The following is a 21,229-nucleotide window of genomic DNA, read 5'->3' as shown; positions in this document are numbered from 1 at the left end:
CCCCCCCCCCCCCCCCCCCCCCCCCCCCCCCCCCCCCCCCCCCCCCCCCCCCCCCGATCACAAGCAGCCTGCCTTGAACTTCATTGGTTCATGTCAAAGCTGAACCAGGACCTTGGCTTTATTTCTTGGAGCTTTGGCTTGTGAGCTGCCCAGATGGAGCCCCTTGGGAGTTTAATAGAGCCACCCCCCACTGCTGGCCTAATTGGCTGAAAAGCTGAACTGGGAGGCGGATCTGAGGGCATTGCTCAGTAGGGCTGGATTCCCCTTCCCCCAACTCTCCACCCCCACCTTCCCCAAAGCAAAATATCTCAAACACTCAAAAAACAGTAAGGAAACATCTGACGCTGTCCTACTCTAACCTGAATATGAAGAGAGAGGGATGGGCACCATCTCACTTTCTCGTGTGGTTCTTCAGAAAAGTATGTATGTGGCAGTAGGTTTGAGCTTCTCCAGTATGACAAAACCAGGTGGCTTGTATGTATTTGTAGGGGAAGAAAGAATTAGTCCTCCTGGAATCTCAAAAGGCAGTTTTTGGAGGGGTTGCAGGTGTGCAGTAGAAGTGAAATATCCTCTCTTGCCTGTTCCACTGAGTGATTTAACTAGAGTGTATTTTATCTGAAAGGGAAAAGACTGGCTTTGATTTTTGTTTGAGCTTCATAGAGACTTCAGGTTTTCTGCAAGTTGAGGTTATTAGATTTGGGGAGAACTTTCTCAGATTCTGCTGAGATTAAACTGTCTCCTTGTTGTTTGGAACAACACAGGCTAAAGGATCCAGAAGCAGGTCATAAATTAGTTTTTTGCCTCTGTTCAATGCAAGATGAAATACTTGTTTTATCATTTTTCTTAAGTCTTAATGACTTTGGCTTAATGTAGGAGACATGCAGTACTGCATAAGCTGTGCCCTTTAAAACTTCAACTCTCAGTATTGTTTAACCTAACATAAGGTCTTGATGCTGCTTTAAATGGTCTCTGCTTCAATTAATGTTGCCTTATTGTGAGACCAGTACTATCACAGGGGCACATGTGGAGGGAAAGGGTGGATAGTCTCTTATCTTCTAAAAGATTTAAAACATTGCGCACTTGGTGAAATTGATAAAGAATCTTGTCCAAATTCCAGGATTAATGAAAAAAACATTGCCTTTTAAAAAATTACAAAAATGGGAATAAATTAGGGAGGAAATGAGCTTGTAGACTCTCTCAAATACCACAAATTATTTCTCTCTGTCTTCTTTCCTCAGGAGCTTAACTTCTGTCTTCTTTGTTCCAGAAGAGCTCTTGCAAATGAAATTCCTCTAAGCCAGAATACTTCTAGTAAAACCAGGAGAGATCAGAATTCTTTATTTCAAGTTTAAGATGAATAAGCAGACTTATATGAAATGTTGCATAAGGCTTTAGAATAAATTAGCCAGAAATCGCTTCATATTTTTGGTAGCACCAGTGTGTTTATAGTATGTTCCAGACACTCAAGAAAGGAAAATTTCCCTTGAAGATTTCAGTCTGCTAGCATGCTGCCCTTAAGGTTTTCTTCATCTTCTATGCTTAGTTATTGCTGGGATCTTGGGCTTAATATTTAATACTTGTTCCAGAGAGCCACAGTAGAATGGAATAATAGCAGACATGACTCGAAACTGTGACTTGAAAAGTTGCCAACTGTTGCATGGACACATGTTGCAAGACACTGACCAGCTATAGAAACATGTGTGCATCAGGAAGCAGAGATACAGTACAGGGGCAGAGATGAAACAAATACCACCAAAGGTAGGCAACTTGTAAATTTTCCAGTGTTAACCTGTTGGGAATAACAGCATGTGCTTCCTGTGTTCCATCAGTCTAAAGAAACGCTCGTACCTCTCTGGGCAACAGAGTACTCCTTGAGTGTTCAGAACTTCAGTTTTAAGGCACAATCCAGAGAATGTGGAAGGGGATAAAACAGTGGAAGTCTTCTATATATTGCACTGCTGCCTTGATACTAATGGTTCGGCTACAGTTGAGCTCAGAAGGTGGTCTTGAAAATCTCCCTGCAGTTATTTACAGAGTCTCAGGATGTTGCTGCTGTGTTGTAGGAAGAAAAAAGATCAGATTTGGGCTATGGTGTTGGGGCTCAGTAGAAGAGTGAGTAAAGGAGAGACAGTGCAAAGAATAAGCGATGGCGAAGCATGCTTAAGGTCCTTAAAAGCAAAGGCCATAAATGTACTTAGTTTTTGGAGATGATTGGCTGTAGACTACAAGGAAATCACAAAAACTGTTGCATGGAAGAAGAGACATTACATATTTAGCATGTATTTAATCTGTGGCCATTTTAGTAATGTGGAAATGTTTCTTGCAGTGTCGGCAAAGATTGTTTTCTGGGTGTGTTTAGGGGGGAGAAGCATTTTATTATTTATCTTCTTTGTGGATGGAGAAAGCTTACAAGGAAAAAGACCAGAGGAATATTTTTAGCAGGAGGCTAGTGTCAACAGTGACAGTGTATGAGAGAATGATTCTTTAGGAACAAAGAACAAAACTCCTGGTATCAATTTGAAGACAAAAGTTACAGGTGATGGAATGGGATTTGCTGGTCAAAACTGAGCTGCAATAGTGACTCCTAAACCCATTAGTATAAACATGGTGTCTGATAATGTCTGAGGTGGATACATTAGAACCCAAAGGAAATGTAGGCCTCCTCACTCTTATTTGAGCTGCTGCCAGATGTTCAGCAGCAGACATGTACTGCCTGCCTTCTATCTCCAAATTCCTCATGAGGTGTAGATTTTTTGTCTTTGTACTTTTTATTTTAATTAAAATGTTGAGAGCTTTTAGGATATGACCAAAAAGATACATGGAAAGATAACTGCAGGCTGATAAAATTTTTCTGTGGTCTTTAGGTCAGTCCTTATGCGGTGTCTTCAAGTACTTGTAATTTAATTGAAGTAGTAAAGCTTTCAGGCTTGGCATCTGTCCAGGGAAGCTTCCCAAACTGTATGAGCTGCGTTCAGATGCTTGCTTTGTGACAAAAGGCTGATAGCCCTTTATTTGGGGGAGGGATGTGATTCAAATGTAAGGAATCCTGAAGCTTGTGGATGAGAGAGAATACAAACAGATCTTCAGCAAAGCTTGCAGTGGTAGAACAAGAGGGGCTTTCTGAAACTAGGAAGAGAATAAATTAAAATAGCTAGAAATACTTCTTTCAACAGTGGGCAGTTAGATTCTGGTGCTGTCTGCCATAAGAGATTGTGGAGGCAGACTCAAAAATTGGTTAGATGAATTTGTGGACAGCAGGTCCCTAAATGGCTGCTAAAGAGAACAGGTAGGAATGTAGCCTTTAATTTCCTGCTGTAACAGTTTAAGAAGTTGAAGAACTATGAGGAGAATGAGCTACATAAACCTGCCAGGATCATGTGCTTTCCTTGAGTAGCATATCCTTTTGCCACCTTTGGAGACAGAGCACTAGGCTAGATGCACCACTCCTGACTCAGAGTATTTCTTATTAATTTCTTTATTGCGGCTTTTTTTTTGCATAATTTGCATTTATCCAAATTGCTTATAGTTAAACCTAATCATGCCTTGCAATTTGCAGTGCCTCCTCCAGGCTGGGAGCAGAGTGCCACTTCTGCATAAATTAAGGTGGTTGAAATATTCTCCCATGAGTTACTCATCACAATCAGCTGAACTATTAAGCTGAATGAAGTCCTGTCCTACTTGTCACATTCTCTCTGTTCACCTTTTGAAAGATACGGGGCCACTACTGGAATAACTTAGTGAAATTCTTACTGCTGCTTCTGGCAAACATCTGAAATGGCAAAACAGTAGCTGGAAGGAAGAAGTTAGTTTAAGCCTCCCAGACTTTCAGTCTGCAGCTGTGGTGTATGTTGTGTTGTGTGGGTTTTTTAATAGCTGCTAAGCTGTAATAATCATTGTAATAAAGGGCTCTTTAAATGTGCCCCTTTGTGGTTTTTAGGTGGCTTGGTTTTTTAAAAAAACTAATTTTCACAGGGGTAGCAGATCAACCTGTGCTTTTTGACAACTACAGAAGCTGGATGAGCCTATGTCTGTAATGGAACAGGTTAAAACTGAGTGTAATATCTGGAAATTTCTGATTAGTTAGGTCTGTGCTTACAGTCTTGGAAAGGGGAAAAGAATTTTTTTTCTTCTGATTGTCGGCACAGTATGAGTGTTCAAATATAAAGAAAAACTGAAATGTATGGGGTTTCTGAATTCTTTCCTGCTGTAAGACTTAAATCGCTCAATGTGCATTTGAAGCAGAAAAGGAAGTCTTAGTTAAAAAAAAAAAGAGCACCAGAGAATATAGATGATGTAACACTGATCTATATTTCATTTTAAGGGAGAGAATACTGCAAAATTGGACACATCATTACAAGGAGTATTGTAAAGTTGAAAAATTAGTTAAAAGCTTTGAGAATATTTAGAGGGCCTGGAAGAATAGGCAATTTACCTTGGTGGTAAATGAGACCGACCTTACTGAAGCGTGTGTTGTATAAGGCAAACAATCGAACGAGTATGCTGGGGCATTGAAAGGTGTCAAATTTGAAGCTAAAGAACAGGAAATATGTGTATTATCTGTTAGTGAGCTCCATAAACAGGAGAAGAATTGGCATGTGGATAAGTGATGATAGTTGTACTTGATTGCCTACATCTGTCAGCATTGAATGTAACATTCAGATATTACACCATCAATTGCTAGTGTTTAAAATATGATTTTTGAAGCAAAAGAGGCTATCTTCTTTGGTTTGGCCTTCTTGAATTTCTTGTGTATGCCTCTGAAGCATTTAACGCTGGCCTTGCTCAAAAGCTGAAGTCTTTTTATAAAGCTCAGTGACTGCCATTCCCTCTCAGAAATCTAGCATGAGGATTTCTTAAAACAGCAGAGGCCTTGCAAGCCTCCTGTTTCATCTCTGGAGCTAACTCTGTCTGCTGCATTAGGGGTCTAATGTGTTTCACTCCCAGGTCTGCAGACAGTTCAGAACATGTGGAAAGGGGAGTGAGTGTAAGACTGCTTGATTTGGCTTTGCCGCCAAAATAAATGATCTAAATTAAAGTACATGCCCAGGTCACATTTCCAGTGCTGTAGTCAACACTAACACCACTGTTGAAGGCTGGGGCTGGAGTCTTGAATCCGCACTCCTGTAACCCAGCTGACATCTGCCTGAGTACTTACAGGAGGACTGTGTGTGAGCTGCTGCAACTTCTTAGCCTGAAAGAGAACTAACTCGGTAGAAAAAATGCTCAGCTTGATTTTTACTTGGTTATCTAGCTGCAGTGTTTGTGGAAAGGTATTAGCAAAGGTGCAGTGGCGCTGGTGGTGCCACAGGAAAGAAAGGAAGGAGACCTGGGCTTCCTGTGGCAGGAAGCTCTTGCAATGGCTTGGCTCCCTATGAAACTGTACCCTGAGTGTCCTGGTAAGGGTTTAATTTGAAAATGTTGGATATTGAGTTTATTTTTCTTGTTTGCTGCAGCCAGGGCTCCAGTGTGATGCTTTTGCAGTCTGCAAAACCTGCAGTCTGAAATATTTGGGACAATTCTGTAATTTAACATTATTGAAAGAATAAAAGTTCTTTTCATATTGTAGTCTTATGTGAAATGGAATGTTTTGACTCTTTACCAGAGTCTCTACTGACAGGATAAGGAGCAATGGTTTTAAACTGAGAGTAATTTAGATTGTATATAAGGAAGAAACTTGCTACAGTGATGGAGGTAAGGCACTGGAACGGGTTGCCCAGAGAAGCTGTGGATGCCCCATCATTACAAGTGTTGAAAGCCAGGTTGGGTGGGGCTTTGAGCAACCTGGTCTAGTGGCAGGTGTCCCTGCCCATGGCAGGGGGCTGGAACTAGATGATCTTTAAGGTCCCTTCCAACCCAAACCATTCTCTGATTCTCTAATTTAGGATAGATTAGTTTGAATGACTTGCATAAAGTTACCAGTGTTAATCTTGAGTCCCTGTTAATTGGAACCTCTGTCTCCTTGACCAAAGCAACTACAGTTTTCTGGGGTCTTATCTTTAAGTGCTCTTAAAAGCTTTTTTTATGGAGGTATAATTTAGTTGAAACAAATGTCATTCCAACTGAATATTCTGTTTTGTGGAAGTTGAAAAGTTATGATTTAAAGTTACCTGTAAAACGTAATGTAGTGTTTGATGACTTGTTGGTCCTCTATGAAACTGCAAAGACATGAAAAGGTGTAAATTAGCCCTGAATACTGTAGCCTGAAGTATCCCAAATCAACTGTGCTGTTTTGCAGATGGGAAGTTTCAGTAAGATGAAGTTGGTATATTTTGGATAGAAGTGAGGAGTATGCCTGTACAGGATGGAGAGGCATGTAAGCTGCCTTGAAAACTCAAATAGAGTAGCCTGAAGGTAGTGTTAACTCTTAGCTAAAACAAGGTCTTTTTGGCTGACTGAGCTAAGTTACGCAGCTTGGAAATACGGCAACTTTCTGTACTTCAGATACTCAGTTGCTGCCTCAAAATAAGATTGCTTTTGACTTCAGTGCCATACTTCTAGTCGTATGACTGTTATGTCCTCAAGCAATTTCTAACAGCTGTCTGCCTGAAATAAGATGGTTGATTTGGGGCTTATGTTTTAATACCTAAAATGAGCCTAATAAAAGCTGCAAAAACAAGGTCTTTTTTTTCTTCTATCATTTCTCTTTTAAATAATTTGAAGTGCAAATTGCAGTGAATGCTGAACATAGCCCAAATTTCAACACCCTTCTAATCTTTCATTTTATATAAACAGCCTGATCAGGTAGTTGATACTGAATGAAAGGCTATCAAAATTGAAAACAGACAGTTCTACTACTCAGATGCTTGCAAATTAAGATTTTAAATAGCCTTTAATGAATTTTGAAAGACTTGATGATTTTAAGTACTGCTGGTTGAGAAGATTCATTATCTGTAGGCTATTGAACTCTAGATGGAAAGGTGGCAATAATCTTATTGCCAAACTTATGAGTGAATTTCAAATTGGTGTCCCCAGTGGAACAAAAATTGGTAATTATTTAAAACATGACAGACAAAATGAGAAAAGGCTTGTAAAATGGCTGGCTGTTGAAGACTTCTATCAAGCTGTAATGACTAAATGACATTCCAAACACAATTTTACTTACTAAATTAATTTGGAGATGGGCAGAACATACATCTATGTGTATGCAACTTGTCAATTGCTTGTGGAAAAACTTAATTATGAAAACAAGCCAGCCTAGGTGCAAATCTAGACTCTAAACTACTGTATTTTCTGGAGTTGACTTTATCCAGGAAAGGCTTGAGGAAAAATTAAATGCCTAATCCAGCAGTAAACTTAGTCTGCACTAACTGTTGATGAGTCTGCAGTGAACTTGTATTTGAACTTTATTATCTGACTTTGTTTTGGGATGCAGTGCCTTATGGCATTTGGTAATGAAAGGTCCTAAGCGAGGTATTTATTTAATTTGAAACTTCAGTGCTAACGTGTCTGTTTTGGTTTGTGTTTTTAGGGATCAGACGGGAATCTAATTTATTGCTTGCTGGGTGTTTTGTCTGGTGAAAGTCATGTCATCCATATTGCCATTCACTCCACCAGTTGTGAAGAGACTTCTGGGGTGGAAAAAATCTGCTGGTGGCTCTGGAGGGGCTGGTGGTGGTGAGCAGAATGGTCAGGAGGAAAAGTGGTGTGAAAAAGCAGTGAAAAGCTTGGTCAAGAAGCTAAAGAAAACAGGACAGCTGGATGAGCTTGAAAAGGCAATTACCACTCAGAATTGCAATACAAAATGTGTGACAATACCAAGGTAAGTGCTGTTGTGTTTGAAATTTACAACCACTTAAGAAATGACTAAATGGATGTTTAGGCTATCCTGTGAACAAATGACTAAGAAATCAGTTGCATGCTTTTGATTCTTTAAAAATTATTTAAAACCTATTTTGGTTTTATATAGTGCTTGCTTACGAGTGAATTGCATACTTTGTAAAGTCAAAATTTCTAATAACAATTTACATTTCAATTTTCATTAATACATAGATTCCAATTTGTGTGTATTCTGGTGGTGCCTAGCATAGCTCTTAGCTTGTAGCACTGTCTGTGCTTTTATTTAATAACCCTGTCTATAATCAGAGGGGCATACTTGAACCTATACTTCCACTTAAAGACTAGTTTTTCCTTGGTCAACACTTCAGTTACAACTGAAAATATTAGGTATCTGGTAGCTTTATTTAGATTGTACAAGCTGCATCCATTCTCCCTTTTGAAGGGAAGTTTTCTCTTTGGAGGCAGGTTGTCTGAAGACCAGTTTATTTATTGCAATTATTATTTGTTACTGGTTAATGAAAGTGTTATTTATTTAATAACTTTGAGTATTTCTAGAACTGCTCTTCTGCTCCTGATATGCATATACATTTAGGTGAACGACTCTCATTCTACTCTTTTGACTTTTCTCAACTTAATTCATAGCAACTGCTGTGCAAGAGTCAAGGGTTGTGTTTGTAAGTATAATGCAGTCTGCTCTTGATTCATGTTGTACAGAAATCCTACAAAGGTGCCTGTGTAAGCCTGTTATGTGTGACATAAGTATCAAATCACTTCACAGGTGTATGTGTTCTATAAAAACGTTAGAGGATCTGGTGGCACAGGAATTTTCTGGGCACTTAGCCCCTTGACACTTAAAATAATTCCTAGAAGAGAGAAACTGCATCTAGTTTATGACCTTAATTTCTGTATTGGCACATTCATCCCAGCTATTTTTAAACTTTGTATTAATCGTAGTGCAGAATAGATTTGACTGGCGTCAGTACTGATTTCCATATAACAAATGTGTTATAGCTGTTACCTGATAATGGTTTTACCATTCTCGTCTGGATTTGACGCAGCTTTTGGGGAAAATCATGATTATGTGCTAAATGAATGACTACTTCTGTTCTTTTTTCTGTTCGCCTTTTGTTTTTAGTGCTGCCCTCTGCTTCTATTTTCTTCCCTAGACCAGTCCCAAAATTCTCTGGGTTTTCCTTCTGCTTTCTTCCTTTTGCCGGGTGGAAAACAATCAGAAATAAAAGATTAGAGCTTTCTTGTCTTTGTGTATTGATAGACTGGAACTTGACATGAAATGACTATGTGTTTAGCAAGTGTTTACCACAATGAAGACTAAATGCTTAATTGAAAGGTGTTTCATATGACAGAAGCTATAAATATGCCATACAGAGATTCACTTGATATAAAGTGTGTATCTAACTTTTAGAGCTCTTAAGAGCTCTTAGAGGGACTTCCTAGAGCTCTCCTGCAGGGAGTACTGGGGCAATAAATATTGCTATTTCAGAAGAATAGTTGTATTAATTTTGAAGCTGATGTTAGAAGAGACAAACCATATGCTAATATATCATTGTTTTCTTAGCCTACATTGAGTATGTTGTCCTGCTTGCATGACCTATTGTGTTAAAATAGACATAGTAAATAAGTCTTTAAAACAGAATACAAAGCTCTGTTGTACTCTGTATAACAACCTCCATGTTGTGAATGGACCAGCAGTTCTTGCTGGGCTGTGAGGTGCTGTTCTTTTTACAGTTGACTGGAGGATAGATGAGGACTGGACCTTGGTGTTACTTTTCTTGACTACCTTAGGAGTAAGCTGGTAGCTAGAGAGTTCTTCAAGTGATGTTGGCTATTATACAAGGTTTAATTTCAAACTAAGAAATGGCTTTGGTATTACAGGGTGAGATCATATCAAGGTTGCCAGCAGTGCTATACAGAATTCTTGTTTCACAGTTGGCTTTTAGACTGTTGATGTTATTTCACTTTGACAGCAGTAGTCTGGGCTCCCAAGAAAGAACAAATGTCAACTCAGTACTGTAATGACTTCTGTAGATTCTTGTTCTTGGGTTTAGTAAGCTAATGAAACTGCTGCTTGAGACCCGCTTTAATGAACGTCTTAAAGATCTGCAGATCAGCAGGGATAAATAATAAAACACTGAATTTGAAACTTTGTTTTTCCTTCCTAGTCAGCAGGAAGCTTGAGGTGCTAAGTTGCTGAGATGCAGTTCTGATGTGACAGCTGGGCTAACTTTCCAAATGTGCGTGTGTGTGTGTTTTTTTTTTTTTAACTAGCTTTAGATTTACTCACACTGTTTAACTCAGTGTAGATAAAGCGTGGGATGCTTCTGTTTGCCACTCTTGCATTATTCCCTCAGCAGAAGTTTCAGTTGTGGTTTTACAAGTTTCTGGTCCCCTTGGAGATTTTCAGAGAGTTTGATACAGTAGGTAACTCTACTATACTTTTTCATCATTAAAACCTAAAGCAACTGAACACCTACAAGCTTTTCTCAAAACTGAGACCAGCTTGGACAAAAGTTGAATTAAATTGCCTCTTCAGAAATCAGTGTATGCTTTGTCATCAATAGTCCGGCAGCGATTAGCATTGTATTGTTTCTGTGCTGTTCGTCAAGGTGCCTATGTACTAAGTGAGGCTGATAGCGTGTGTACTGTGCAAAAGCAGCTCATGGTAATTAACACAACTTCTTACACAGACTAATAGAGGTTCTGAGAAAGCAGAAGCAAACAGATGGAGTGGGTGTTCGCATTGCACAGCAGCAGGGGTGCTTAGCTCTTCATAAGTGGGTCAGTAATCTAGAGCAGAGGCTAAATAAGTACAGAGATCCTTTTGACACTAGCCCTCTAAGTAATTTGTAGTTATCTTGCTGAATCCTCCCAGCAAGCCAGTGGGATTCTAATCACATAATCCCTGTGTATCCTGAAACTACATGTTGGCATGTGAGTTCACTTTTCTAAAATATGTAGTGAATTTGGTAGATTTTAAGATCCTGTCTTCATGCACTTCCTTGCAGTTTTGACACAAATGGAACACAAGAAGTAGTCAGTGGAGAAACAACATAAACATCCCTTCATATAAGTAGTCTTCTAATGGAACAGTTTCTTCCTTATTAGCATGGATTGTTCTGTTGAAATAAATACTTTGTAACTAGTGATAGATAAAATCCAGGCCTTTAACAAACCAAACTGTGCCATGTAGCGAACAGTCAACTGGCATGTTCATAGTCTATCTTATTTAAAAAGCTTCCAGTGGTGACAGTACAGCCTATTAGAATCCAAAGTAGGGAAACGCAAACCACTCCTTTCAGTGTCCCAGTATTTTGATGTGATAAGCTCTGTGTTTTTACTGTCTTAGAGTATAGATATACTTCATGCTTTCTTCTTGCATCTTTTAAAAAAGACTTACCAAAACACAGTTGCTCTTGTAAAATGCCTGATAATGTACAACTAATAACAGAGTTTAGTTGGGGCAGGTTTGGGATAATGTTGACCTGGCCTCTTGTAGCTCCTATGTTTTCAAAATTTATAGAAAAGCTAGGGGAAGGGAAGCAGAACTGTGTCCTTCCTGAGCTGTAACTAGATAGATCCGTAGCACATGTTGAATTCTGCTTCCATACCAACATTTGGGTAATGTGTTAGGTCTTTATCTTATGTGAAGGGTGAGTAGTAACAGAGATGACCTGCCTATACAGGGTATTCCTCAGGCACAGTGGTAGTCCTCATCTGTTGCATGTTGTAATCTGTTCACTCTTCCACAGAAGTCTCCATCTTGCACTGTACTTTTGCTTACCTGTTGTTAAACCTGCAGACACACAAATGTCTCATTTCCTTGCTGGCAGTTTCCCTGTTCCACTGTTGGCACAGTTGGCATGATGCAATGCTGAACAGAGGCATATGAGAACACTCAGCGTATGGGTGCACCTTTTTTCTTCCTTTCAGTATATGCAGGAGCATAAAGAAGAGATACGTGCCTCCCATCGGACTTGGCATCTCTAGCTTTCATTCATTTTAGCTTTGCGTAATGACCATATCTTTCATGTGTGCCCTGACAAAGGCTATTTGTAGTTGGGAGGAAGGGGGCAGCTAAAAGATGCATCGGTGACAGTATACTTCTGTATTCTCTTCCAGATGTTTGTGTACTCATCTCAGTACAGTGTAAGGGTTTAATACAGCATCAAACAACTTCCTGATTCATACCTTAACAAACTTTCTTCTTGAACAGTTATATTTTTTGTTGACAGTAATAGTAGTAATTATATTACAGTTACTATGTTAACTTGCTTTTGATGCTGTGTGGAGCACCAGTACTCAACGTGACTTTTAGCTTTCATGGGAGGTCATGAGTTTCTGCAGAGGTGGTGAATTTTTATCACTGTTTTGTATTAGAGGAAACTACAGTGTGAAACAGCGATGTTGAATGTTGGTGAAAAGTGATCTGGCAGATTACTAGCTGAAGTAAGGTTTTAAGGCTAACTTCCTTAAATCCTAATTCAGAGATTCTTTGCTGGGGCGCTAGTACCTTGTGAGTGCTGTAGTCTTTGGCAAAATGCAGTGGTTGCTTCCAGTGCAGAGAGGAGGCTAATACTCCTGTCAAACCCTTGCTTTGGAGCCTGCTGTGCCATTAGTTTTAGAAGGTATTATCTGAAAAATGTTTGTTTTCGTGCTTAACGGTCAATATGTGTGTAGAAAATGTAGTGTAAATGTGCCCTCTTTCCTTCTTGCTTAACATGAGGATAGCATCCCTGTGCTGTTTCCAGGTTTTTGGAAGCTTATTTTGCATTTTTTGCAGCCTCCCAATTCTGACTTCAGTGGGAGAGGTAGTGAGAGGGGATCAAATCCTAACATTATTTTTTGAGGAACGTAGCTGATTTGTGGAATCTGTAGTCAACAATTAGATTTCTGAAGCACCTGGCTTCTGCTTCAAATAAGAGATGAATTCTGTATTTTTGTACCATCCAGAGGCAAAGAAGAAAACCCTGCAATGGGTTCCATGGTTTTGGTAATATGGAGGATTTTGAGGGAGTATTAGGAATGCAAAGCAGACAGCTGCAAGTGCAGTAAGTGTTTGGCTGGCATTGAAATTGAAATGAACCTTTGCTAACAATAGTGTTTCTTTGAGCTTGTTAGGATGAAGTAGTAATATTTTAAAGCTATATCTCTTGTGTATCTTTCACTTCAGCCAGTAGTGAAGGTTGGGAACTTTTGAAACTGCTGTCATGGAACCAGTCATACCCTGATTCTCCTGGGGAAACAATGTGCTGGTGGTATTTAAGCATTGCATTCAGAGTACCTTTCTAATATTTTTTCCTTAAAGTAAAAATGTGGTAGTGCATATTGACTGCTTCTGAAGGCTGTAATGCTTTTGGGTTGTTTTTTTTGTGAAGCAAAAATCTATGTATCCAGGAGTTTCTTTTCCATGTGACTTCTGAGCCTAAAAGGCTGTTCCTGATGTTGAAGTAACTAGTGCTATTGACACTTCTTTTCTTATACTTGCTTACAGTGTTCAGGAAATAAATCCAGTACATTTTATTTTTTTAATATATATTTCTGATGTATTTTTCAAGGATTCAGCTACTTAAAACTGCAGAATCTGGTGAAAGTTCATCAAACACATGAAGGCAGGACCATCTGACATGGTCAAAATTCTCTGAAGAAACTATTAATTTCTTTGTTATGCTAGTGTTATTTCTTTGTTTAGTTGTTTTGCAGCCCTTTCTTCATTCTCTGCAGTGAGTTAGGATATGGTTTACATAAGATAAGCAACCTAGGCATAGCTTATGGCACACATTAAAATTGTTTTCTGAAGGTCGGCTCTCTTTATTAGTTAGTATGAGTCTCCATACATGGAACTTAGTAGTGCTGATCGAAGTGTGTACAAAGGATTTAACAGCAGAAATAAAGTGGGGCAGGAAGACCTGTTTAAAGATGGGACAGCTGGCTTGGAACTGCTGTTTTGAGAGCAAACAGGTCTTTTAACATGACACTTTGCCTTTTTCTTCACCTGAGTAAAAAGTAATTTCTAATTTAGGTGTAAAGGGCACAGTTTTCCTTGAATATAACCCATGCTACCAGTTAGCATGTGTTTTTGAATTCCTTGGAAATATGTCAGGAAAGTGATCACACAACTGCATGCAGTATCCTAGTTTTAAGGATGCTTTTGATCACCAGTAGAGCAGAGTTGTCAAGCTAATGCGGCTTCTAGAATTGTTTTCAAGTATTAAGATCTTTCCCCAAAATAGGCTACTTCTATGGCTTTAACTTGACAAGGAACAAAGGAATTTCTGTATTGCTGTCCTCTGAAGATGGGTGATTTCAACAATTACACTGTGGGGGAAAGGTTCCTCTGGAAACTGTTCTAGGAGAGTTCCCAACATCTGCTGCTAAGCTCTGAGTGAGTTAGCTAACAGGACAGCAGCAGGGAGTTGGACTGGCACAGTAGATCCTAAAATAACACTGCTATCCAGACAGAGGTGAAGTCCGTTTTCCCAGAAACGGAACTTGGCACTTTTAGTTTGTAGCAGAGCTGGGATAATTCATGATGCGAGTTGGGGACGGACATTGATTCTTAATCATAGCTCACAAATTGCAAGCTGCTATGTATAAAGGACATCCTCAAACCATATAGTATATTTCAGTCTGAATGCATTCACTTAAATATAAATTGGTTCTATAAGTGTTTGAAGCCTATAGTTGAACATCTTAAGCTTTCTAAAATAAATATAGATACTTAAGACAGTACGTCAGAATACATTAAAGCACTGTTTTTATTGCTGAGATTACAGGAAGAACATGCTTGTAAATTGTTGATAAGCTGACTCCTTTTTCTCATGACAGGATTGAGGATGAAGCAGAGCCCCCTCTGCTTTTCTCTTGTTGGAATTTCAATAAAAATAATGCTGTAGAACAAAGCCAGAGAAATCTTTCCTGGAAGTATGGCAAGAGATAGCTGAGATTTTGGGGAGTGTTGGCCAAAATTAGCTTCAAAATCCCCTGATCCTCCTTGTGCTGTGCAGACATTGAATGTGTTCTGTTGGGAAGATGTATCTAGCAGGAAGATCAGATTGCCCTTGCTCTTATCAGTCCCATAAATATGATGGGACTTGAATGTTGTATCTACATGCCCTATAAAAGACAAAATCAAGTTCTTGGTGTTTAAGTGCGTTGTGCCAGGCTCTGGCCTCTGCAGGGCAGTGATGACAGAATGATGGTGTGCTTTGCAGTGGCTTCCTGTTGTGTGTGACATCTCCATCTTGGAGTTGGCCCTGTGCATACCTACTCCTGGTAGCTTGCTGTGTAGCTTCCTGACTTCCTATTAGTAAATGGTATTGTGCAGCCTAAATTTCAAGCCTAGGAAACAGCCAGGCAGCTTGCCAACTGAGTAGAGTCCAACTGCACTGCTTGAACATAAAATGTGAGAAGATGGTCCTGCAAGAGGAACAGTCTGTTGATGAAAGTGGCAAGCGCAAAGCAGTTGACTTCAGGGGTGTTTTTATGACATTTTGGAGTGTCTTTTCATGTGTGGAGAGTTTCTTTTGATAACTTTACAATGATAGCTTTCAACTGATCCATGTTCCATAGTGCTGTATTGTGCAGTCTGGGTGAGTGTGTAGAGAGAGAACAAAAGAGTTCTGTGAGATTGCACTAATTTCCTCGGAGCCTTTCTCAGAGCTGGGGTGGCAGAAGCTGGCACCTGGTTTTCCAAGGCAATCTCCTGCCCAAAGATGAATGAGTCCAGTAGTTCTTAGTTTCTAAATATTCAGGATGGAGTGGTTATAGACAAAAAGATGCTAGCTCTAATTACTTATGTGTAAAGTGACATGTTCGAACTCTAGGTTGCAGAACACCTTTAGATGTTGCATGGACACATAATGGGAAATAAAATTTCATGTCAAGTTTGACTTCAAGTCTCTATGAAACTTTATTTCTAAATGAAGATGGCAGTACTAGTGACGTTACCTGCATCTGTTTCAAAACTGCTCTTATGCATTTCCTTTAACTACAAACCTATCTTAAATGAGTTTAACTGGTGTTTTATCACAAAACTAAGCTTAAAAATGAGAACTGGTGGTCACTTAAAAATTTTTCAATTTCAGTTAAACTGATGAAAGAGAAATAAGTCTGTTCAGATAACTGGTATTTCTACTTGATTAGTCTATCTGGCATTAATATTCCTGAATTATATGTGTATTTGTAAATGTTTACTCAGGGAACGAACTGGATAAGACAGGCACATCAGAAGTTGTACAATTCAGAAACTGACTTTAAATGCATTTTGGTAGTGGAAACAGTGCTTCCAGCATTTCTTACTAAAAGTGTTTTGTGAACTGGTCAACCCTGTTGCGAGCTCCTGTTTGTTGAGGGAAGCCATTTTGGATGGGTGTGTGACAAGAGCGCAGTGAATGGTCAAAGCAGAGTAAGCCAAGAAATTAAATAATGTTGTTCCCTCTTTCCTTTTTCTACATCCACACTATAGCCTAAAGTTTGTTTGCTTTCTCCTGTTGGATCCATAGTATCGGTGTATTTGGTATGTAGAGTAGGATGCAGGATTAGTAGGAGCATAAGAGAATGCTCTTTTTTCCTAGTAGCATATTTTTCCTTTACCAACTCTTCCAACTCAAAATGGCCACTTAACAGCAAGACTTTATTCCTGGTATCTGTATACAGAATAATATACGTGCATCAGTAGGGCACCGCCCTGACACTGCATATTACAGCAGTTAGGGCCTTGCTCTAGTGTAGGTAAGTCATTCTTTAGAAGATGAATTTGAAGACTTAGGTTTTCTAGCTTTCTAACACTGTTGATTGAAATGAAGAGTAGTGGTTGTGTTCAAGTGTAATTGAGTGAGGTTTTATTAAAAATACTGAAACATAGCTGTTAGCTTGGTTTGTTGCACAGCTGTGGCTGATGTCGAGGACTGAATTGCTGTAACTAAGATTAACCTTTAGTGTAGACGTAGTTCAGTTTACAGCATTTCATAATATTGATGTCATCGTGAAGAAGGAAGTCTTAGAGTATTCAACAAAGGTACTTAGGGCTGCCAGTTTTAAGCTCCTGCAATTCAGGAAGCCATGTGACTTACCTGCGTAATTTGTTGCAGAGTTGGTATGCCAAGCAGAAAGTATTGGCATGTTGAGATAGGTCAACATGTGAAAATGTAAATGTGCAAGATAATTAGTCAATAGCAAAATGCAACAGTTTCTCCTCCTGACTTGAGAGGCAAGCTCCTTCAAGCTATGCAGCATTTTGGGGACTATATTATATACAAACTGGAACACTGGATAAAGGCTCAGGGGATGTGGATTCTGGCCTTGGCTCTGCTGCTTTTTCCCAGGTAACCTTACGAGTTTTTAATTTGCTGTCATTTTTCAGCCTGTAAATTTGGTTTAATTTCTGGAAGGCATGTAATAATGCCACCTCTTTGCCTCACTGGTATAAGCTGTATTATTTGGTTAAGGAGTGCAAGTTTAAGGCGTTGTTCCCATTGGACTATTAGTGATGTGGAAAGCAAATTTGGGGATGATGAGTTGTTGGAATTTGTCAAAGCTCTTTATTTTCAAGTTACTGTTGCTTCTCATTAGGACTGCCATAATTGTAAGAAGCAGGAAGTGTCAGAATCAAAAATAAGTGTTAAAGCTTGTTTGATTTTTGTATGCCATTAATTTTCAGGTTAACAACTGATGCTGGGGCAGCTGAATCTTAAGCAAGTGAAAAAATAGCTACTTGTGATTACTTTAGTGGCTTACCTGCTCAGTGGATCCTGGTACAAAGCCCTTAACTAGGAAGAATATTATCTGTATCTGATACCTCATGCTACCATTAAGACAACATGTTGGTCGCTCAAGAAAGAGAAGTTGTGTTCTTTATTGTCAATACTGAGCCCCAAATTATCTCATAAATAGTACTTGTTTCTCCTGCAATAAAGGAATCGGGGGTGGTGGGTGGTGGGGTGGGGGTGGTTTAGTCAGCCCAAGTTAATGCTAAACTATTCCCTGGCATACTGTGGTAATTAGTGTCTTTATATCAGATCAGCTATTCAGTGTGGCAAAGATTCCACTCTTCATTATATTCTTCTTTTGTAAAAGCCAGCCAATTTAGTTTTCTTGGTACTGCAACAAAACACCTGAGTACCTTTTTTACTAGTGTGAATGTTTTATGACAACCAGAGCAATTTTACAGGAAAAACTTCCCAATTGTGTAGTTCAGGTTGTTAGTCTAGGAGGAATTTATAGGATAAACAACATACTGCAGTTCTTCTACTGCTGCAGCTTTGAACACAAATAGCTAGTTAATGGGCTCCCTACTGACTTAATCTTGCTTGTAATCTACACCTGCTAATTTAATAAAAGTAATTTCCCATGTCTTGTTTACTCCTTGCTTCTGTTCACTTTGACTTGCTTGCAGTGCTGATTGGTGGAAAACTTCTAAAATTTACTGTATACAATACTGTAGTCTCATCATGAACAGCTTTCGTTGGCTTCTGTCATGCTGCATTGTTTGAAGCAGACTGGCAGGATACGAGAGAACAATCAGGAGCTAGAGTAAGTTCACATCTCGCTGTATATGTTTCAAAATTGACAGAAGAACAATGAGATTGGGGAAATCCCCTTGAACAAGTGCTGCACAGTAATCTGACTTCAGCATTTGTTCAGAAAAGATCCTCCAAATTGTAGCTTTTTATTCCAAAATGGACAAATGAGTTTCAATAGGTCAAGAATGGAAAGTTTTCATTTAGAGCTGTTGCCCATAATTGTAGGTAAACTGACCAATTCTTCAGATGCTTGGGTTATCTTTTCTTAGGTACAGGATAGAGAAAAGCCTGATGCAAAAGAAGCAAGCTCTGCGTTTTGCTTAAATGCTGAATTTCAAAGTTTATATTTAGTTGAACTGGTGAGTTACATCCCAGAGCTGGTCTTTGCTTCCTCTTAGTTTTGTGGGAGGCTTCAAGTCAAGTTCCTCTGTTGAGGTTTGAAATAATTTTAACTTAGACTGTAGTTCTGAAATTTTGAACACAAGGAAAGGCTGGTGTCAACTGATGTAAAATCTTGCAGCTTCATGAATGGGAAATTGTTTGAAACTGTGTTTGACTCTCATGCCTTTGGTTAAAAAAGTTTTCTCCTTAATAGGTAACTCCATATGTTAATTTCATGGACTCCTAATGATGTTTTCCAGGAGTGTCTTTATGGACCTTGCTGTGTTTGTGTAAACCTACAGCAGTACAGTCTTCAGTTACCAAAGCTTACTGATAGTTCATTACTGTCTTTCTGTAAGATGGAAAACTTCTGTTATAGTGTGTGGGGGAAGTTGAATATAAACCTAATAGCTATATCAGGAAAAGAATTCAAGTGTGTCTGTTCTGCTGAGTTCTACAAAAGCTAATAATGAAAATACCTTTTTAGTTCCTTTGCATTTAAATTTTGAGTGTCTAATGTTCTGCTTGTCCCATGTACCCATCTTGCAGACTGATGCCTTGTCTAAGCACAATTAGTAACCAAAAATGAATGTTTTGTTGTCCCTTATTTGTCTCAATGAGATTAATATAGTAGGAGGGCAGAGGGCCTACTGAAGTGATCATGCCTCTTGCAAGTTGCATTGGTGGCAGCTGTTTTAAAAATGCTGTAATTGTCTCTTCAATGATAGGAAGACATTTTTACTGGAGCCTGGTATTCAGCACGTTTGTTCACCATATGGGAACCCTTCAATGTTTTGGCCAGTAACCACAGCCATTCCAAGAAGTATTTGAGCAGCTATCCTTGCAGAGAGAAGCTGCGTAACTGTTTACTGAATGCTAATGTTCCTTAAGCCTTGAAAACTCATCTTTTTGGCTGCAATAGGCAGAGAGTGAGCAACTGCCACCTCAGCAGAGGGCAGATGGTAGATCAGGGTTGACTCCTGTTAGGTGGAGTGAGAAGAAACTGTTGAACACCCTGGGAAAGTGCTTTGGCTGTTAAGCAATTGCATGTGAGGCAAGAGTGCTTGTGGGCATTGTCTTTAGATGAGTGTTCTGGGTGTGAATTGTGAGCAAGGTGCTGAAGACTTCAGGACTTGTCCATGATCTTAACACATCCTTTCTGTCTAGCTCTAGGCAGCAAAGCTCAGGAAATTAATTTTAATTCTTGTTCTAACGGTGTCCTTGCATACTCAGATTTTCTGTCAATAGTATCTAATATGGGGTCTTGTATTCTGTTCTGGGCCTGAGAGCAGAGGCCTGTAGTTAAACACCTTGGGTATTAAGTTGCCTTCCTGATTTTGCCTATGCTAAACACATAAGACAATATATCTCAGAAAACACAGTTTGCTTCAGAAATAGTGCTTTCTTGTATCTGAACAATTAAACTCTTCAAACCTTTTTGTGGTTTCTTGCTAGCTGTGAATTTTCTTTTAATATTTCTCATAAAACCTGGACACTGCTGTGTGTGATGGTAACGTCATTGTTTGATTTAATTTTTGTATTTACTTATTTACCAAAATGATGCAACAATCACAGCGCAAGGACCATTCAGTTCTCTTCCCCAATATGTTGCTTGGGGAAGCTTTCTCTACAACTCAAACCTTAACTTTGTTTGAAATATAGGAAATACTGCATGCTTTATTTATATACTTGATGTTTCTTTGAATTTGTATGCTTTACCTTTAGAAGATGATCCATGTCCCAAACAAGAGACTAAGTTCAATGTATTCTTTCACCAATTTTCTGCTAGGTGTATGTGGCTTGGGTTGTGGCAGGGGATATTCTGGCAGTAGTGGCTTCCCTGCATAAAGCACTTTATATATCCTGTGTTCATTTGTTTTCCTGGATTTCTTGAGAAGGGTGTATGATTCATAGGGGAAAGCTGTCCAGAGGCAACTTCAGTTTGTAATGAGGTATTAAAAGATCCTGTATCTGTTGTTCTAAGAGTAATCCTTTTGCCAAGTTAGCATATTTTTCAAGGAATGTGGACAAGATAAATGTCTTGCAAAGCTAATCCCTCCCCCTCACTACTCCAAATATACCCATAGTTTGAGAAGGTTAATAAAAATGTCACATGTTTTTTCAGCTGTCCATCAGTTGCAAACCAGCCCACTCATGCGGTGGCATCAGCTGCTCACCCACTTGGAGGATGATGGAGTCCTTGAGAAAAATTGTTTGACTTAGCCCTTGGTAGCTAGCTTGTACCTGTTAGCTTGTGGGAAAAGCTTTTACCTCACCTACTATGACTAATAGTGGTTAGAGAGCTCAAGATAAAGGTAATTTTTTAATGTCTGTCTGGTGCTAGTCCCGAAATGTGTATGCCAAGCTCTATTTATGTCTTTAGAAAGTATGATCTATGAGATTGCTGTCTGTTGTTAACAGATCAGTTTGTTGTGGATCAGCCAGTATTGTGCTGGAGATGTCTTCCTATAAAGATATTTTGTCTTTTGATACCTCTGTTTTAGGTCTGTTAAGGATGATACAGAGTTAATCTG

At 39.1% G+C, this 21,229-nt stretch overlaps 1 protein-coding gene across 3 annotated transcripts in view; it reads left to right on the top strand.

Annotated features, from left to right (window-relative positions):
- Positions 1-132: 132 nt before the first annotated feature.
- Positions 133-21,229, top strand: part of LOC119140781 (mothers against decapentaplegic homolog 2) — a 47,500-nt gene continuing 26,403 nt past the window's right edge. Inside the window, exons 1-3 of one of the 3 annotated variants that reach the window (XM_037372376.1) lie at positions 133-419; positions 1,587-1,758; positions 7,469-7,759. In XM_037372376.1, coding sequence (XP_037228273.1) covers positions 7,524-7,759 — 236 coding nt within the window. In that variant the 5' untranslated portion in view covers positions 133-419; positions 1,587-1,758; positions 7,469-7,523. Of the gene's footprint in view, positions 420-1,382; positions 1,759-5,062; positions 5,397-7,468; positions 7,760-21,229 lie in introns of those variants that run through there. The other 2 variants (XM_037372379.1, XM_037372377.1) reach the window with 2 other exon arrangements.

The sequence above is a fragment of the Falco rusticolus genome, chromosome W, assembly GCF_015220075.1.
Source record: "Falco rusticolus isolate bFalRus1 chromosome W, bFalRus1.pri, whole genome shotgun sequence".
Lineage (NCBI taxonomy): Eukaryota > Metazoa > Chordata > Aves > Falconiformes > Falconidae > Falco > Falco rusticolus.
The sequence above is the reverse complement of the archived record's forward strand: the minus strand, read 5'-3'. Positions and strand labels throughout refer to the sequence as shown.